At 36.3% G+C, this 13,578-nt stretch overlaps 2 protein-coding genes across 5 annotated transcripts in view; one reads left to right on the top strand and one right to left on the bottom strand.

The window, feature by feature from the left end:
- The window catches only part of LOC146138035 (SLIT-ROBO Rho GTPase-activating protein 1-like), a 33,149-nt gene extending 31,421 nt beyond the window's left edge, over positions 1-1,728 (top strand). The window contains exon 24 of one of the 2 annotated variants that reach the window (XM_083393249.1): positions 113-1,728. In XM_083393249.1, coding sequence (XP_083249375.1) covers positions 113-492 — 380 coding nt within the window. In that variant the 3' untranslated portion in view covers positions 493-1,728. The remainder of the gene's footprint in view (positions 1-112) is intronic. The other variant, XM_083393248.1, reaches the window with a different exon arrangement.
- A 4,136-nt stretch (positions 1,729-5,864) lies between these two features.
- Positions 5,865-11,951, bottom strand: LOC146138034 (trafficking protein particle complex subunit 3-like). 3 transcript variants are annotated; one of them, XM_083393356.1, is made up of 5 exons: positions 11,829-11,889; positions 10,337-10,430; positions 10,158-10,257; positions 9,783-9,965; positions 5,869-7,107 (listed from the first exon to the last, which is right to left on the bottom strand). In XM_083393356.1, the coding sequence occupies exons 1-5, from the start codon at positions 11,875-11,877 to the stop codon at positions 6,988-6,990; spliced, it is 546 nt and encodes a 181-aa protein (XP_083249482.1). In that variant the 5' UTR covers positions 11,878-11,889; the 3' UTR covers positions 5,869-6,987. The 3 variants fall into 3 exon arrangements, with proteins under 3 accessions (XP_083249483.1, XP_083249482.1, XP_083249481.1); XM_083393355.1 differs by having other exon boundaries at positions 5,870-7,107; positions 10,337-10,434; positions 11,833-11,951; XM_083393357.1 differs by lacking the exons at positions 10,158-10,257; positions 10,337-10,430 and having other exon boundaries at positions 5,865-7,107; positions 11,833-11,889.
- Between the last annotated feature and the right edge of the window lie 1,627 nt (positions 11,952-13,578).

The raw sequence follows: 13,578 nt of genomic DNA, 5'->3' as shown, positions 1-13,578 counted from the left end.
TTTTTTTTATTTATTTCTGGTGGGATTAGGAACTATAAAACACTGCTGTGGCTTACCTAGAAAAGTAATTCGTATATAAACACATTATTGTTTTTATGTTGCGCTTATGTAGGCCAGCTGTCCGGTTCTCGATCTGATTCACCTGTTCATTCAAACACGAGCACTCTTTCGTCCACCGATAGTCGACAAAACGAAAAGAACAGTCCGTCGCCACAGCCCCATAGCAACTGGAAGGTGGGCAAGGGCAAGAACTTAAGAGGAAGCAAAAACAGCAGCAACAACAACAATAATAATAATGCATCTCATTACCAAGTTCCAACACAGCGCTACCAGGGCGTGCCGACGATGACAGGTCACGATTTTAGTTCCTCGCAGCCGGAACCCCCACGCGTACCAAGCCATGAGCCATTGCGAATGTCCTTTTCAGCCAAATCAAAGTACAACCCAGGACAGCAACCGGTCAAGCAGAGCGTGCGGAAAACTGCACTGTGAGATGAGGTATTACTACCCCACCACCATTCAGTCGCTGTTTATGAAGGCCGTTAAACTCGCACCTATGTCACGGGACACTAATTTTGTGTAATTTTCGTTAAGTGTTATTAAAATATAGTCACGGTTGAAGTTGTCAAACTTTCCAAGTGATTTATACACCTACGTTGCATGTGAGGTGGTATCCACCAGATATTAGTCCTCTAATATAGTTGCCATTGTGTATCATCTATATTGCTTTTCATATAATCTTAAAATTTATAATGAACTACAGGTTAAATCATTGTCATTAAGTATGTATTGTTGGCTCGTTGCCCTCTTCATCATCGGTCGTGGTTTTCTTCTCATTAACATACTATGGCCAATTCGTGTAATTGTTGAAATATCTTCAGTTCTAACTTTGTTGCACCTACTGTAATGTGCTTTGGGCGCCTTTAATTTCTTGCTTATGGCGGATTTATTATCTGCTCTACGACATATGTTCTCACCTTGTCTCCATTTTATGTTTACCCCGCGCCATTTTACAAAAACAATATGTTGCATTATAATATATATTATTCTTTCCGCTATTTTTTCTTCGTTGTCGCGCCGCTTGAGGTATGAATTCGCACTTTGTCTTCTCTAATAGTATCACAAGTTTATTTATCTAATTTATAAGGCTGTTATTTGGTACAGATAACATTCAATAGTTACAATTAATTAATTGCCTTGCTGCTAATTTAAGGCATAAACTGGTACTTTTACAATCGTGTTACGTGAAGAACAAATCTTAAAAAATTTACATTTATGACGATTTGTCGTTCTTTACTACCTGAAGTTGTTTGTCGCATTTTAATCACTATCAGCGTTCCCCAATGTTTTGTATAGGAGTGTCGTTTTAGGTGGCCGTATTTTTAACTGCCATTTCACACACTTCTAAAGATGTCATCTCATTTATTTACTGTACTTGCACCTCGCATTTTGCCATGTTGCTTCGCTTCAGACAAGGTGATGGCCAACTTGCCACATCATCCCATCATCTGATATATGCTGAAAACAGAATACAACTGAATCGATGCGTAATGCTTTTTTGAAGCGAATTTCAAAAAAATTGTTGGACAGTGCTATATGAAGCATTAATGACAGGTTCCGTGAGTGGTGTGCAAAAATGCATTCACGATATTACCCGCCGCACAATGTGCTTCTCCATGTTTAAACATGGCCATCAGTGTCCGAAGTAACGTTTATTGCACACGTATGAAGCATTAGGTTCCCAAATGTGCCACAATATTCTACGTATTTTAGTTGCCCTGACACAGTCTCTACCTTGGCCGTCACTAGAATCACATCTCTGCAATTTGTGCGCTGCAATAAACAGTAATTTGTATTAGGCCACCTTACGCGGGGTGTATTTTTTCGAAACATCATCTAAATATATAGGTAATACCTGAATTAACACGTTCGCTGCGATGCGACCCACCGGTGGGTCGTACGAAAAAAAAACTGTGTTTCTTCACTTTCACGGCAATGCGATGTTTATTGCGCCTCAAAAAGTTTTGAGGGTTTATAATCTCGTACTCATATAGTTAAACTTTAAAACTTAACATATTCGGCCTTTTTCTTTAAAATTTATGTTTATTTTGTTAAATAGGTTTAATGGTTCAAAATTATGAGCGGGTCCTTTTTTTCGCTATAAAATAGTGTGCTGTTAAGTTATTTGAAGCTCTCTACGCCTACCTAGCGACAGTAATATCTAGCAATATATCTTCCTTTTGTAATGTTCGTCAATATGCTATTGATGTAAACCAAATCGCTAGTAAACCTTAAAAATAATATTACGAACCCCCTAATTGTTTTTTAGGGGTGAACAACCCAACAATCGGGTGGTTTTATGACGAAATAATACAAAAAGTTAATTTATTAGAAAACTGTTGTTGTATTTATTAGAATTTAGATAAAAAATGAATTACTCACAATATATTACCTACTAGTATCCTTATTTTCGGGGAAAAAAAGACCAATCTTGAAACAAATATTAAAAAAAAAAAAATTAGAAACCAGTGTTTCTCAACGGATTTGTATCAGTTCGGGTCTACATATCAACCAAAAAAAAGTTCCAGCTCATCTGGCCTGGGAAAGTCCCCATTTTGGATTTTCAAAATGGCCGCAATAAAATATAGGTTTTTGCTCATATCTCAGCTTCTACATAATTTGGAGATTTATGTTGTTAAAGTAAATGGTTTGAGGGTTAAGGAACCAAATAGAGCATTTTAAACCTTAGTTAGTCGTGAAGACTATAGACGGGGTGTGGGGGTGCGGGAATTCCCCACCAGGTGGAATCCAATATTTATTTACTTATTTGGATTTCAGATCGTCAGTTTTTGTAATATTTGTATTTAAAACTAGCGATTTAGGCCAAATTTGTTTTCAATTTACTATTATCAGTCCAAGTATGTGTTTTTATGCACGTGTGGTTTCGCTTGACCTTTATTATGCTTTAAATATGGCTGCGAAACATGGCCTATTTTCAGTTAGGTATATTCCAATCAAACAACTTAAATAGATATGAAAACAGAGATTTCATTTAAAACAACAGATCTTAAATGACTGAATTACCTAATGCACTTGAGACCAGCATAAGTCATCCTAACTGGTCTGGATATATGCACAAGTGTCATACCGGATCGGTGGAGAAGTCGACGATCGAGTTTCTGCCGATCATTCCAAATGACCCCCAAATGATGTCAACAGTTTACACTACACTCAGAAAACGTATATCAAGCTGTTCACATAATATTCCCGTAATAATAAACTTCGATCAGCCATTGTGGATTAAAGCAATCCAAATAGTTAAAGAATGGCAACTGCCAGTTGTCGTCAGACTCGGAGGATTTCATCTCCTACAGAGCTTTTTGAGTTGTATTGGACTTATAATGGCGGGTTCAGGTTTGTAAGATGTACTTGGCCTTTTATATGGCCCGCATACCGTCACTCATATTTTAAAGGGAGCTGGATATTCAAAATCGCTCCGAGTCCATTTTTAGCGGATGCAGCTGTTTATCGTAAAATGATGACACAAGATGAAAATGTTTTGTCTAAGTATATCGATACAGTAAATAGAACTAATGGGAAACTCAAGCAAGTATCAATAACATCAAAGCTCTGCGCTTTATATCAGGAAACGTTATCACTTGTTAGGAAATACCTAGCCGCAGGACGAGTGAGACCACCTTCAGACAGTAGCATCTATGCTTTACATATTTACAGCAGCCAGTGATGGCGATTATGTCAAAAGTGGAAGGCTATCTACTAGAAATGTTTGACTAAAAGACAAATTTCCACATACATACGAGATGTTTCGGACGAATGGATTTCACATAACTCGGAACAGTGATGAACAGTTTTCCGACATGACAATAGAGAAGACTCTTATGTGGAAAGCCAAATAAAAAGGTAGTCTCACAAGCGGCAGGCTTCGCCATACGAACTCAGTAAAAGTTTGGGTTTCTAGCTTATCATATTTAAAGCATCTTAAGAGGCTGATGGTTGAAAGGGTCGATTTTAAAAGATGCAATCTAAGTTGATTTGGCAAAAATACGTCTACAGAAAGACCATGAATGTTTCACTACGTGGTTGAATGGTTTACGCATCACAATTCTTTTATACCAGTAAGCGATCCTCTTGTGATAGCTTCACTCTCAACAGGACTGACTACAACCGACAAGTTCTATTGAAAAACATATAAAAGCTGGACCTAAAAAGGTTTACGTTGAAAAAAACGGTTCTCTTTACCGACTTATTGTTCTTACTGAAAGAGATAGAGACACCGAAAGAGCAGTTAAATATGAAATGACACCTGTTCCATCAGCTTTGTTAAGGATGGACAAGTTAATGAGAAAACCAGAAAAATCTAAATTTAATCGAATGTTCACGTTATAGACGGTGGTTGGTTTTTACTTTACGCATCGTGGAGCAACTAAAAGAAATTCCTTCTCAATCGTACTAACAAATCGTCGCATAGATTCTACTGTCTGAAGGTGGTCTCAATCGTCCTGCGGCTAGGTATTTCCTAACAAGTGATAACGTATCATGATATAAAGCCTAGAGCTTTGATGTTATTGATACTTGCTTGATTTTCTCAATTGTTCTATTTACTGTATCGATATACTAAGACTAAACATTTTCGTCTCGTGTCATCATTGTACGATTAACAGCTGCATTCGCTAAAAAATGGACTCGGAGAGATTTTGAATATGCAGCTCCCTTTAACATATGAGTGACAGTATGCGGGCCATATAAAAGGCCAAGTAGGCTACATCTTCCAAACCTGAACCCGCCATTATAAGTCCAATACAACCCCCAAAGCTCTTTAGGAGATGAAATCCTCCGAGTCTGACGACAACTGGCAGTTGCCTTTTTTTAACTATCTGGATTGCTTAAAATCTAAGCCTACCATATATCCTCTTTTAGGAGGATTTGTCCTTTTTTCTCAAGAAAAATAAACGGTCCTCCGAGGACGCTCAAAACTGCCCAAATTGTTTCAAGTTAGTTGCTTATACTTTCAACAAGACTTTTAGGCGAGACTAGGTATTTATTTCCCAAAAAATACTGTAGCCACGAAACATGCTGAAATTGCCCTACCGGTTCTACCTTCTTCATTGTTGTTGCAAACCTTGTGCCAGAAAAATTGCAACCGAACCTCACATGTAAAAAGGCCAATTAATAAAGCAAAGGTGTGTGACTATTCACTTTAAAACGTAGGATTTTAAATCGTGACTTATAACTCTCTTCGTAGCAAAATGTCTTCTTTTTGGGTGCTGAAAATATGGTAGCCCTATTAAAATCAATAGGCTGTAAATGCAAAGCAGGAAACCAATGCAGCCATAACAAATTTAATTGCAGAAAGTACTTTATACCATGCGTTACTGTATGTGGCTATTGCAGTGGTAACTGTTCCAACAATAAAGAGACCTACGAGATTATAATTGTAAAATTAACTGTCGCTTGTTTATTAGTGAGTGTATTGCCCTTTGGTGTTAGTTGACCGAAATTTAGGAATTACTCTACATTGTCGATGCTGTATAATATTAATCAGTGACTGCCTGGCCGTTTGGGAAAATATTTTTTTAAGAAAAAATGTATTTGTAAATCTTACACACCTCAAAATTAATAGCATGAAATGTTCAAAAACGTATATTTTATAGAGGCCAATTTGAAAAAAAAACACAATGGCGACTACTGAGTGTACTTCTTAATGCTCTATTTCGGTTCCTTAAAACATATACTTTAACACCATCTCTTTCATAAATGATGTAGAAGCTGAGATATGAGCAAAAACCTGTATTTTATGGCGGCCATTTTTGAAATCCAAAATGGGGACTTTCCCCAGGCCGGACGAGCTGGAACTTTGTTTTGGTTGATATGTAGACCCGAACTAATACAAATCCATTGAGAAACACTTGTTTCTAATTTTTTCCAAGAGAAAGTGAAAAAAAGGGATACTCTACGATCTATCACACAATCAAATAGGTAAGCTTTACTCTATTGCTTAAAATTATGCGACCCACCGGTGGGTCAAATCACACTGGCTACAATATAGTTTGTGTTTAATGCGATTTGACCCACCGGTGTCCAAACGATTAAACTGTCTGAAAGAAATTCTTAAAGCGAATTAAACATGTCGACGAAATTTGGCGGGCATGTTCTGGCGGCAGCTAACGGTACAGAAAGTTGAAGGTAATCGCAACACAAGAAAACAACGAAAATTTGGAATCGCAGAGAACGTGTTAAACATTAAAATTGTTATATTAAAACGCTAATTTCAAAATAAGTCATTTTGCCCAATACTTAAAAACTTGAGACAAACAAGACTTTTAAACGTAGTAGAATTGCTATTTCGTTGGAAGTATTTGGTTTAAATTTCACAGAGTGGATTTTATCTCAATTAAGCTAAGAGTTTATGATGTCCTTGTCTGCACCGATATAGGTGGTATCCCAAATCAAACACCATACCAGTTCCACTCCTAAAACAACCCAAAAAATTGGGGGCTGAAAAAAATGCTTTGTTAAATAAACATTGTATTTCAAAAACAATATAAAGACTAGACTCAAAACTTCCACAAATTGCACAGAAAAAAATTTGCACTTTAAGTAGGAAAAGTTACATATTACAGCAAAATTAATTTTAATTACATGATATATATTTGAAGCAATTGTCAAGTGTTTTATTACATTTTATTGTCAAACGTAGGCTTTAAATATTTTAATGAAAACAATCAGATCTTTTAAACTGGGATTTTTTCTCTCAGTTCCTGCCTATAAACAAAGCAATAGCAGACAATCTAGCATTTGTTTGTGACACTACGTTCGCAAAAAAATTATATAACATAGTTCAGATTGTGAAAACCCGAAAGCTGCAACAAATAGTGTAAAAAAAATTGTATTTTTAATAATTTGTGTATGCTATATTGGCTTGACCTACAATGGCATAAAACGGTAAAATCACAACATTTTCTTCCATCAATCCTCTCCAGCAGGAAGTGCATCTGTTAACTTTCTAAGAAACTTCACGCGAAGTTCAGTTACATTGTCTCCTTTTAATGTGTCGCGCGGAAACCAAGCTTCCACTTCTAATTGCAACTGAAAACAATTACAACTTTACCTAAATAATTATCAAATCAAATGAATATTGAGTCCTTATGTTGATGTCTATATACACCAGTGGTTCTCAAGTATGGGTCGCTCTATGGCAGGGGTTCTTCAACTTTTTTTTACCGCGGACCCTTAAAAAACTTTTTTGCTTCGCACGGACCAGCGAAGGCAAGAAATTCTTAGTGATGACGTCATAATACAAACAGACTTCAGAAATTTGCTGTTTTCGGTCCAAAAAATGTGAAATGAAATAAAGTCCAAGTATATATTCAGTGCAAAAACGTTTTATTTAACTATAGCCTACTCTTTTCTTTGAAAAATAGATTGCTTGAATATACACTAATAGTTAAATTAGGCCTCTATGGACCCCCTAAAACTGGCTCACGTACCCCCAAAGGGGTCCATGGACCCCAGTTTAAGAACCCCTGCTCTATGGTGATTCAATCCTGTGCAATTTTTATTTCATTTTTCAAATATTTTCAATTCAATCATAACTGAATTATTGCATCATAAGCTTTTCAAGTGGCCACAAATCTGTAACCTGGATTATTGCATCATAAGTGGTTGTTTACAAACGTTTTGATGGCAGCCAGATACAGTATAGCCAAAGCCAACTACAGTAGCTGCTTAAGACTGGTGGTGTTGCAGAGCTAAACTGTATTGTTTAGGCTGGTTTCCGCTAAATTGAAACCGGCATCATTTGTTGAGTTGTATTGAAGGTTGCGTGTTTTAACAGCTTAGCCACCACAAAGATATTAAACGTAACTGTGTTGATAACTTTTGTCCGTTACATTATTTCAGTCGGTTAAGTTGAGATCCAGATTCGTTTGGATTTTGCACACATCGCCTGGCCATAGTTTAGCAGAGGCGTGTTAACGGAACGCAAATAACATCTTCGTGTTACTTAACGAGGTCAATGTTTTATGGTGACAGGTCTGTGTTTAGGTCACGTCATAAATTGGTTAATAAGAACAAATGAACTTTTAGTCACCAAACAAGCCACGCTGATATTATAAATGTAGAGTTGTTGTATAATACTGTGTTGTATAGGATTGTTGAGTGCGACCTTTATGACGTATTGCTGTGCCTGTATATAACCGCCACTCTTGCAGTACTTCGTGATTCATTACTTGTGTTCTAATACGTCGCTGTGTGTCACGTACCCTATCAGTAAATACTACAATAAAGGAAAAAATCAGTTTCACTAATCACACTACAATAAATCAATCATTTGTTTGTAATCAATCATTGTTTCATAGAACTGTGTACTACTGGTTGTCTGTGTCTTTTTCTATTTCATGCATAACAGAAAAAGTACATTTTTTGATGTTTAAGGCTTGGGTCGTGAGATGCTCATAAAATTCAGATTTGGGTCGCGCTCAAAAATGTTTGAGAACCACTGATATACACACTAAGGATTTTTGATACAAAATTTTGGATAAAATGTTTTACGATTCGATCGAATGACGTCAATACTATGCTCAAATAAGCTAGATAAAATTAAACCTTAAGTGTATTTTTTTCAGGATATTAGGCCAAAATTAGCTTTTTACCCTACTGTAGAATATCTGAGTTGTATCACAAATCATGGATTAAATTCAAGTATTAGAAATGGAATCGTACCGATCAGGGCGTATCCAGAAATCCAAAAAGGGGAATCCCAAATTTTCAATTAAGGGAATTCCTCTATTTACCGTCTGACGTTAATGAATAGTGGCGTCGTAAAAGAGTGACGGGTATGACGTCATAAAACAGTGATTTTAATGACGTCATATATAGGAAAAAACTAATCACAAAGAGACGATTAACGTCCGAGAAAAGCGAACTTCAAGACGCAAAGCGAACACGTACGTCGTCGACACTCCTGCCAGGTGCCAGCTGCGAAACCGCTTAGGTGTGTAATCGTTAACTTAAGGCGAAAAACTAAACCAAGACAGTAAATTTATATGTGTGATTAATTTTAGTAGAATGATAGAGACTATCAGCAGCGCAGTTTACTGCGTTCCACGAACGGGACCACGCTAATTTTACAGCATTTCGCCAACTGCAATACAATATGAAGATCGTTTTACCCGGGGGTTATTATGCCACGATAATTCTACGCGGACCGTGTACCAAGTCAGCTAAAATACAAGCTGCGGTTGAGGGAAAAAAGGTTGGTAAATTGCACACTAAACACGTAGTCTTAGCATGTGCCCATCGAGAATAATTTGGCGGTAACTAACATTACATAAAAAAGGCGACTTTAAAACACGCACGACAATCATAGTAGACCTTCTTCAAGAGAATCTACTTCAGTTAAAAAAAATGCCATTGAATCGGATATCAAATTAGCTGCGCCTTAATCGACGTTTTTAGAGAGAAGCGTTGGCAGTAGTGTTGATGACGCACGTGTTCGCTTTGTGTCTAGATCTAGCGGCTTGCTTTTGCTGGACGTTAATTGGCTGTTTCTGATTAGTTTTATTACGTTATTACTCATTAACGTCAGACGGAAAATAGGGAAATTCCCCAAGTTAAAAATTGGGGCCCCCCTCATTGATTTTCTGGATACGCCCCTGGACATCCCTAATACGCATAAATATTCTTTCGTCAGATATTCTACACAATACCAGGAAATATATGGAATATAGTCAACTTAAACAATATTGAAAAATATATTGTACCATTTCCAAAGCCCCTCGAATGGCACCACATAGTATATTGGAGTAGTTCAAATTTCCATGATTTTCTGGCAGCTCTACAAACTCGACCAATGGGTTATTGTCAAGCATTAATGAAAACTCATCATTTGCAGGAGACCAATTTGCTACAGTTGGTGTTATATTCAAATACATTTTGAACGCCATCTGTTAAAAGATTAATATTTGTAAAAGACAGAAATACATAATCGTACTACAATGTTTTTGATGGTAAATATAAAAACAAAAAAATTGATACGCTCACTAAGATGTTACAACTAAGATATTTTTCATTTATTTGTAAAAGATTTTTAATATACACATCAACATATATTTACAGTTACACATAAACATAAAAACCTTGGCAATGACATCAGCTGTTTCACGGAAATCTTGGCACTTTCCCATATTAGAACGGGCCATAAAATCTTCAATAATCCGAATACCAATGTTGTATCCCCTGCAAGTTTTTCAAAAAAAAAATAGCAGTATTAATCCTCCAGGAAGTTTGCTTTAAGGTACAAGTGTCATGCATTTACATTTTGTCAAGTTGTTTATTCACATCTTCATCTTTTTCATAATCTTTAATAAGCTGTGATACCAATGCCCCATACGTCAGGGTGAATAGTTCACCTACCTAGAGTCAATAAGTTAGTCACGATTGAGTAAAGATGTTCCGCATTCCTTTCAAAACACTGTACAATTTAAATTGGCTTATAAAATGCAGGGGAGATGTATGTGAAACTTCACAGGAAGCAGGTTGGTTCAGTGGCGTATCCAGGGGGAGTTTGGGACCCCCCTTGACGACGCATGTGTTTGCTTTGCGTCCAAAGAAAATTGATTGTTTCTGATCATTTTTTTCTATTTATGAGTCATTACAATCACTATTTTATGATGTCATTATTCATTAATGTCGAACAGAAAAATGGGGAATTTCCTAGTTGAAAATTCAGGACCCATCCTTTTTAGATTTCTGGATATGACCCTGGGTTGGTATGCATTTTTTTCTGGTTTAAACCTAGCTTCTAGGCCAAACACATTTAACTCTTTTACCACAGGCTGATTAATGCACCAAACCCTGGGTGTATGCCCAAGTCAAGCAAGCCGCACAAATAGCCAATCTATCCGGGAAGGTTATTTTTTAGGCCACAAACTAATTAAAAAAATGATTAGGGAATAAATCACAGAAATAATGCAAAACTGAAAAATCTGGAAATTCAATTTAATAATACCACCATCTGAATCCAATACTAACCCCAAACCTAAACACAGTTAATGTATAGTATGCATACCCAAGCCCAGTCTGCATTTTGCGGCAGGTGCACACATAAATTAGTAACGTGCAAACCTAAATTCCATAAAAAGGTTGAGTTGTGCTAGATTCAAACTTCAGGTGTGCATAAAACATTGATTGCACACATGCACACCCGAGATCTTGGTGTGAAGCGCCATAAAATTCAAACTGGTGCGCTGGTCTAAAATCCTACCACATTTTACTACAGTTACGGAACAAGCTCTAAAAATGAAATTCAAGGTAGAAATAAATATAATAATAATAAACTTTACCCACCCAAACCCAAAAAATGTTAGCAACATATAATCACCGGACGAAAAAGAAGAGGCTATTCAGCCGGTGAGCCGGATACCAAAGTAGTTCAAATCGACATATAATCACTAACAGGTGCAAAGAACGATCCGGTCAAATAGCCTATAGGGACCTCCTGAGGCTATTTACCCAACTAACAAAGTAATTTAAATTGATTTTCGAAAAAATCATTGCAATAATTCAAAACTCCGAAATTGAAATCTAATACTACCACCAACTCCCAAACGCTAACCCAAAGCTAATAAATAATCATGTATTGGTGAAAGCGTAGAGAGACCGGTTAAATAGCCACCTCCAGGAGAAAATGTGGTAGGATTTTAGATCAGGGCCCCGACTGACCCCAAGCAAGTATGCATTACTGAATAAACATAACAGATAAATAAGAAATACCACTAAAGCTTTGTTCTGTTTCAGTATGTAACAACTTACCAATTTTTTGTTGTCAAACGCACGTCCAGTTTGCTTTGACATCATAAAAGCGACAAACAAAATACTTACAAATCTTGACTTAAAGGACTACTAAAATGCTACGCCTACATTAGTCATTTCGTCGAAATTTTTTTGAATTTTTTATGATATTTTTAATGCCGTTTACCATAAACACGCCAGAACTGGTTTGAAAGTTAAAACAAAATTTAGACATGAATTCTGGGCTCAAAATTGCCATATATTACAAATTAACATTACTAAACATAATAAAGGTAATCTGTACTTTCAATCGTTACTGGTTTACTTGCAAATTCACTTTTCTCAAGAGTGCTTAAGCGAAAATTGAAATAAAAATTTAAACAAAGCTAAGATCGATTCAAAACACTTTCCTCATCGACAATTTTTTTTTAAATCCCCATGTTGCATATTTAAACATCACTGAATAACATAAAGATTGTTAAAATATCGCCCCATTAGCCGTTTCCCATCTAAATAACTTTTTCGAAGACTAATTTAGGGCGAAAACCAAGTTAAACACAATGTCTGGAGCGAAAAAGTATAAAAGTTTGAAATCACTTTTTTCCTTACCGAAATTTTTTATAATCGCTATGTTACATAATTAAACATCACTGAATGACATGAAAACAGTTAAAATTTCGCCCCATTAGCCGTTTTCCATCTAAATAACTTTTCCGAAGGCTAATTTAGGGCTTAAAAATTACAATGTTGCATTATTATTCAGTGATGTTTAAATATGTACGGAGTGCGACATGTCGAAGTTTTCTTTTTTTGTTAATTGAAAATATATAGCAAGCAGTGCAGTTTACATATGGATCTTTGATCCCTAAAAAGTAAGCTGTTGTCCAAACTTTTATGCTTAGCTTTTTAGGTGTTTGTAGTATTTGTTTAAAGTGATTGAATATATTGCTTATAGTGCTCAAATTTTGCGTGCAGTGCAGCTTGAGATTTCGAAATCAATTTGCGGTGCAGCGCAGCTTGCGAACAACTTATTGAAGTGCGGTGCGGGCAGCGAACACAAACTTAATTCTCACCATCTCTAGTATGCGCTATCCTTATTTTTTAAATTACCCCGCAAGTAAAGCAAGTATACTTACGAAAAGAAATGATTCAACAAAACTGGTTATAGGCTTTAGATCCACGTAGGCAAACATAAGTGACTTGAATGTACCCTGTCGATTAAATAACGGATAAAATTATTTATTTACAAGCACGTGTAGTATTGTGACACTGCATTAGCATTTGCAGAATAAAATTCGTTTTAGCATTTTTTTACAGAAAGTGTGCTACGACTTGTTTTTATTTCAGCGCACCGCGCTATAAAGTTTTAAAGTCGGGAACACAGCCCTCAAAGCAACGTTGCTCTGACTCTTTTTGTTCAGTAAGTGAGAAGATTATATAAATTTGTACCTTCCTCAAACAGTTTAGGTAGGCCTACCATGTGTTCTCTTTTAGGAGGATTTGTCCTCTTTTCTCAAGAAAAATAAATGGTCCTCCGAGGACGCTCAAAAGTGTCCAAATGTCCTCTTTTTTCGCATTTCGAGTTGGTTGCTTATACTTTTAACTAGACTAGGCGAGACGTTAAATTTATTTTCAAAAAAATACTGTAGCCATGAAACATGCTGAATTGCTGGTTTAAAACAGGTTTTCCAACAAATTGTCCTACCAGCCCTACCTTCTTGATTGTTACAGCAAAAATTGCGCCCGAAAAATGGAAACAAAAGCTCA

The sequence above is a fragment of the Ascidiella aspersa genome, chromosome 7 (genome assembly GCF_963924565.1).
Source record: "Ascidiella aspersa chromosome 7, kaAscAspe10.2, whole genome shotgun sequence".
NCBI classification, from domain to species: Eukaryota; Metazoa; Chordata; class Ascidiacea; order Phlebobranchia; family Ascidiidae; genus Ascidiella; species Ascidiella aspersa.
This window is presented reverse-complemented; position numbering and strand designations above follow the sequence as displayed.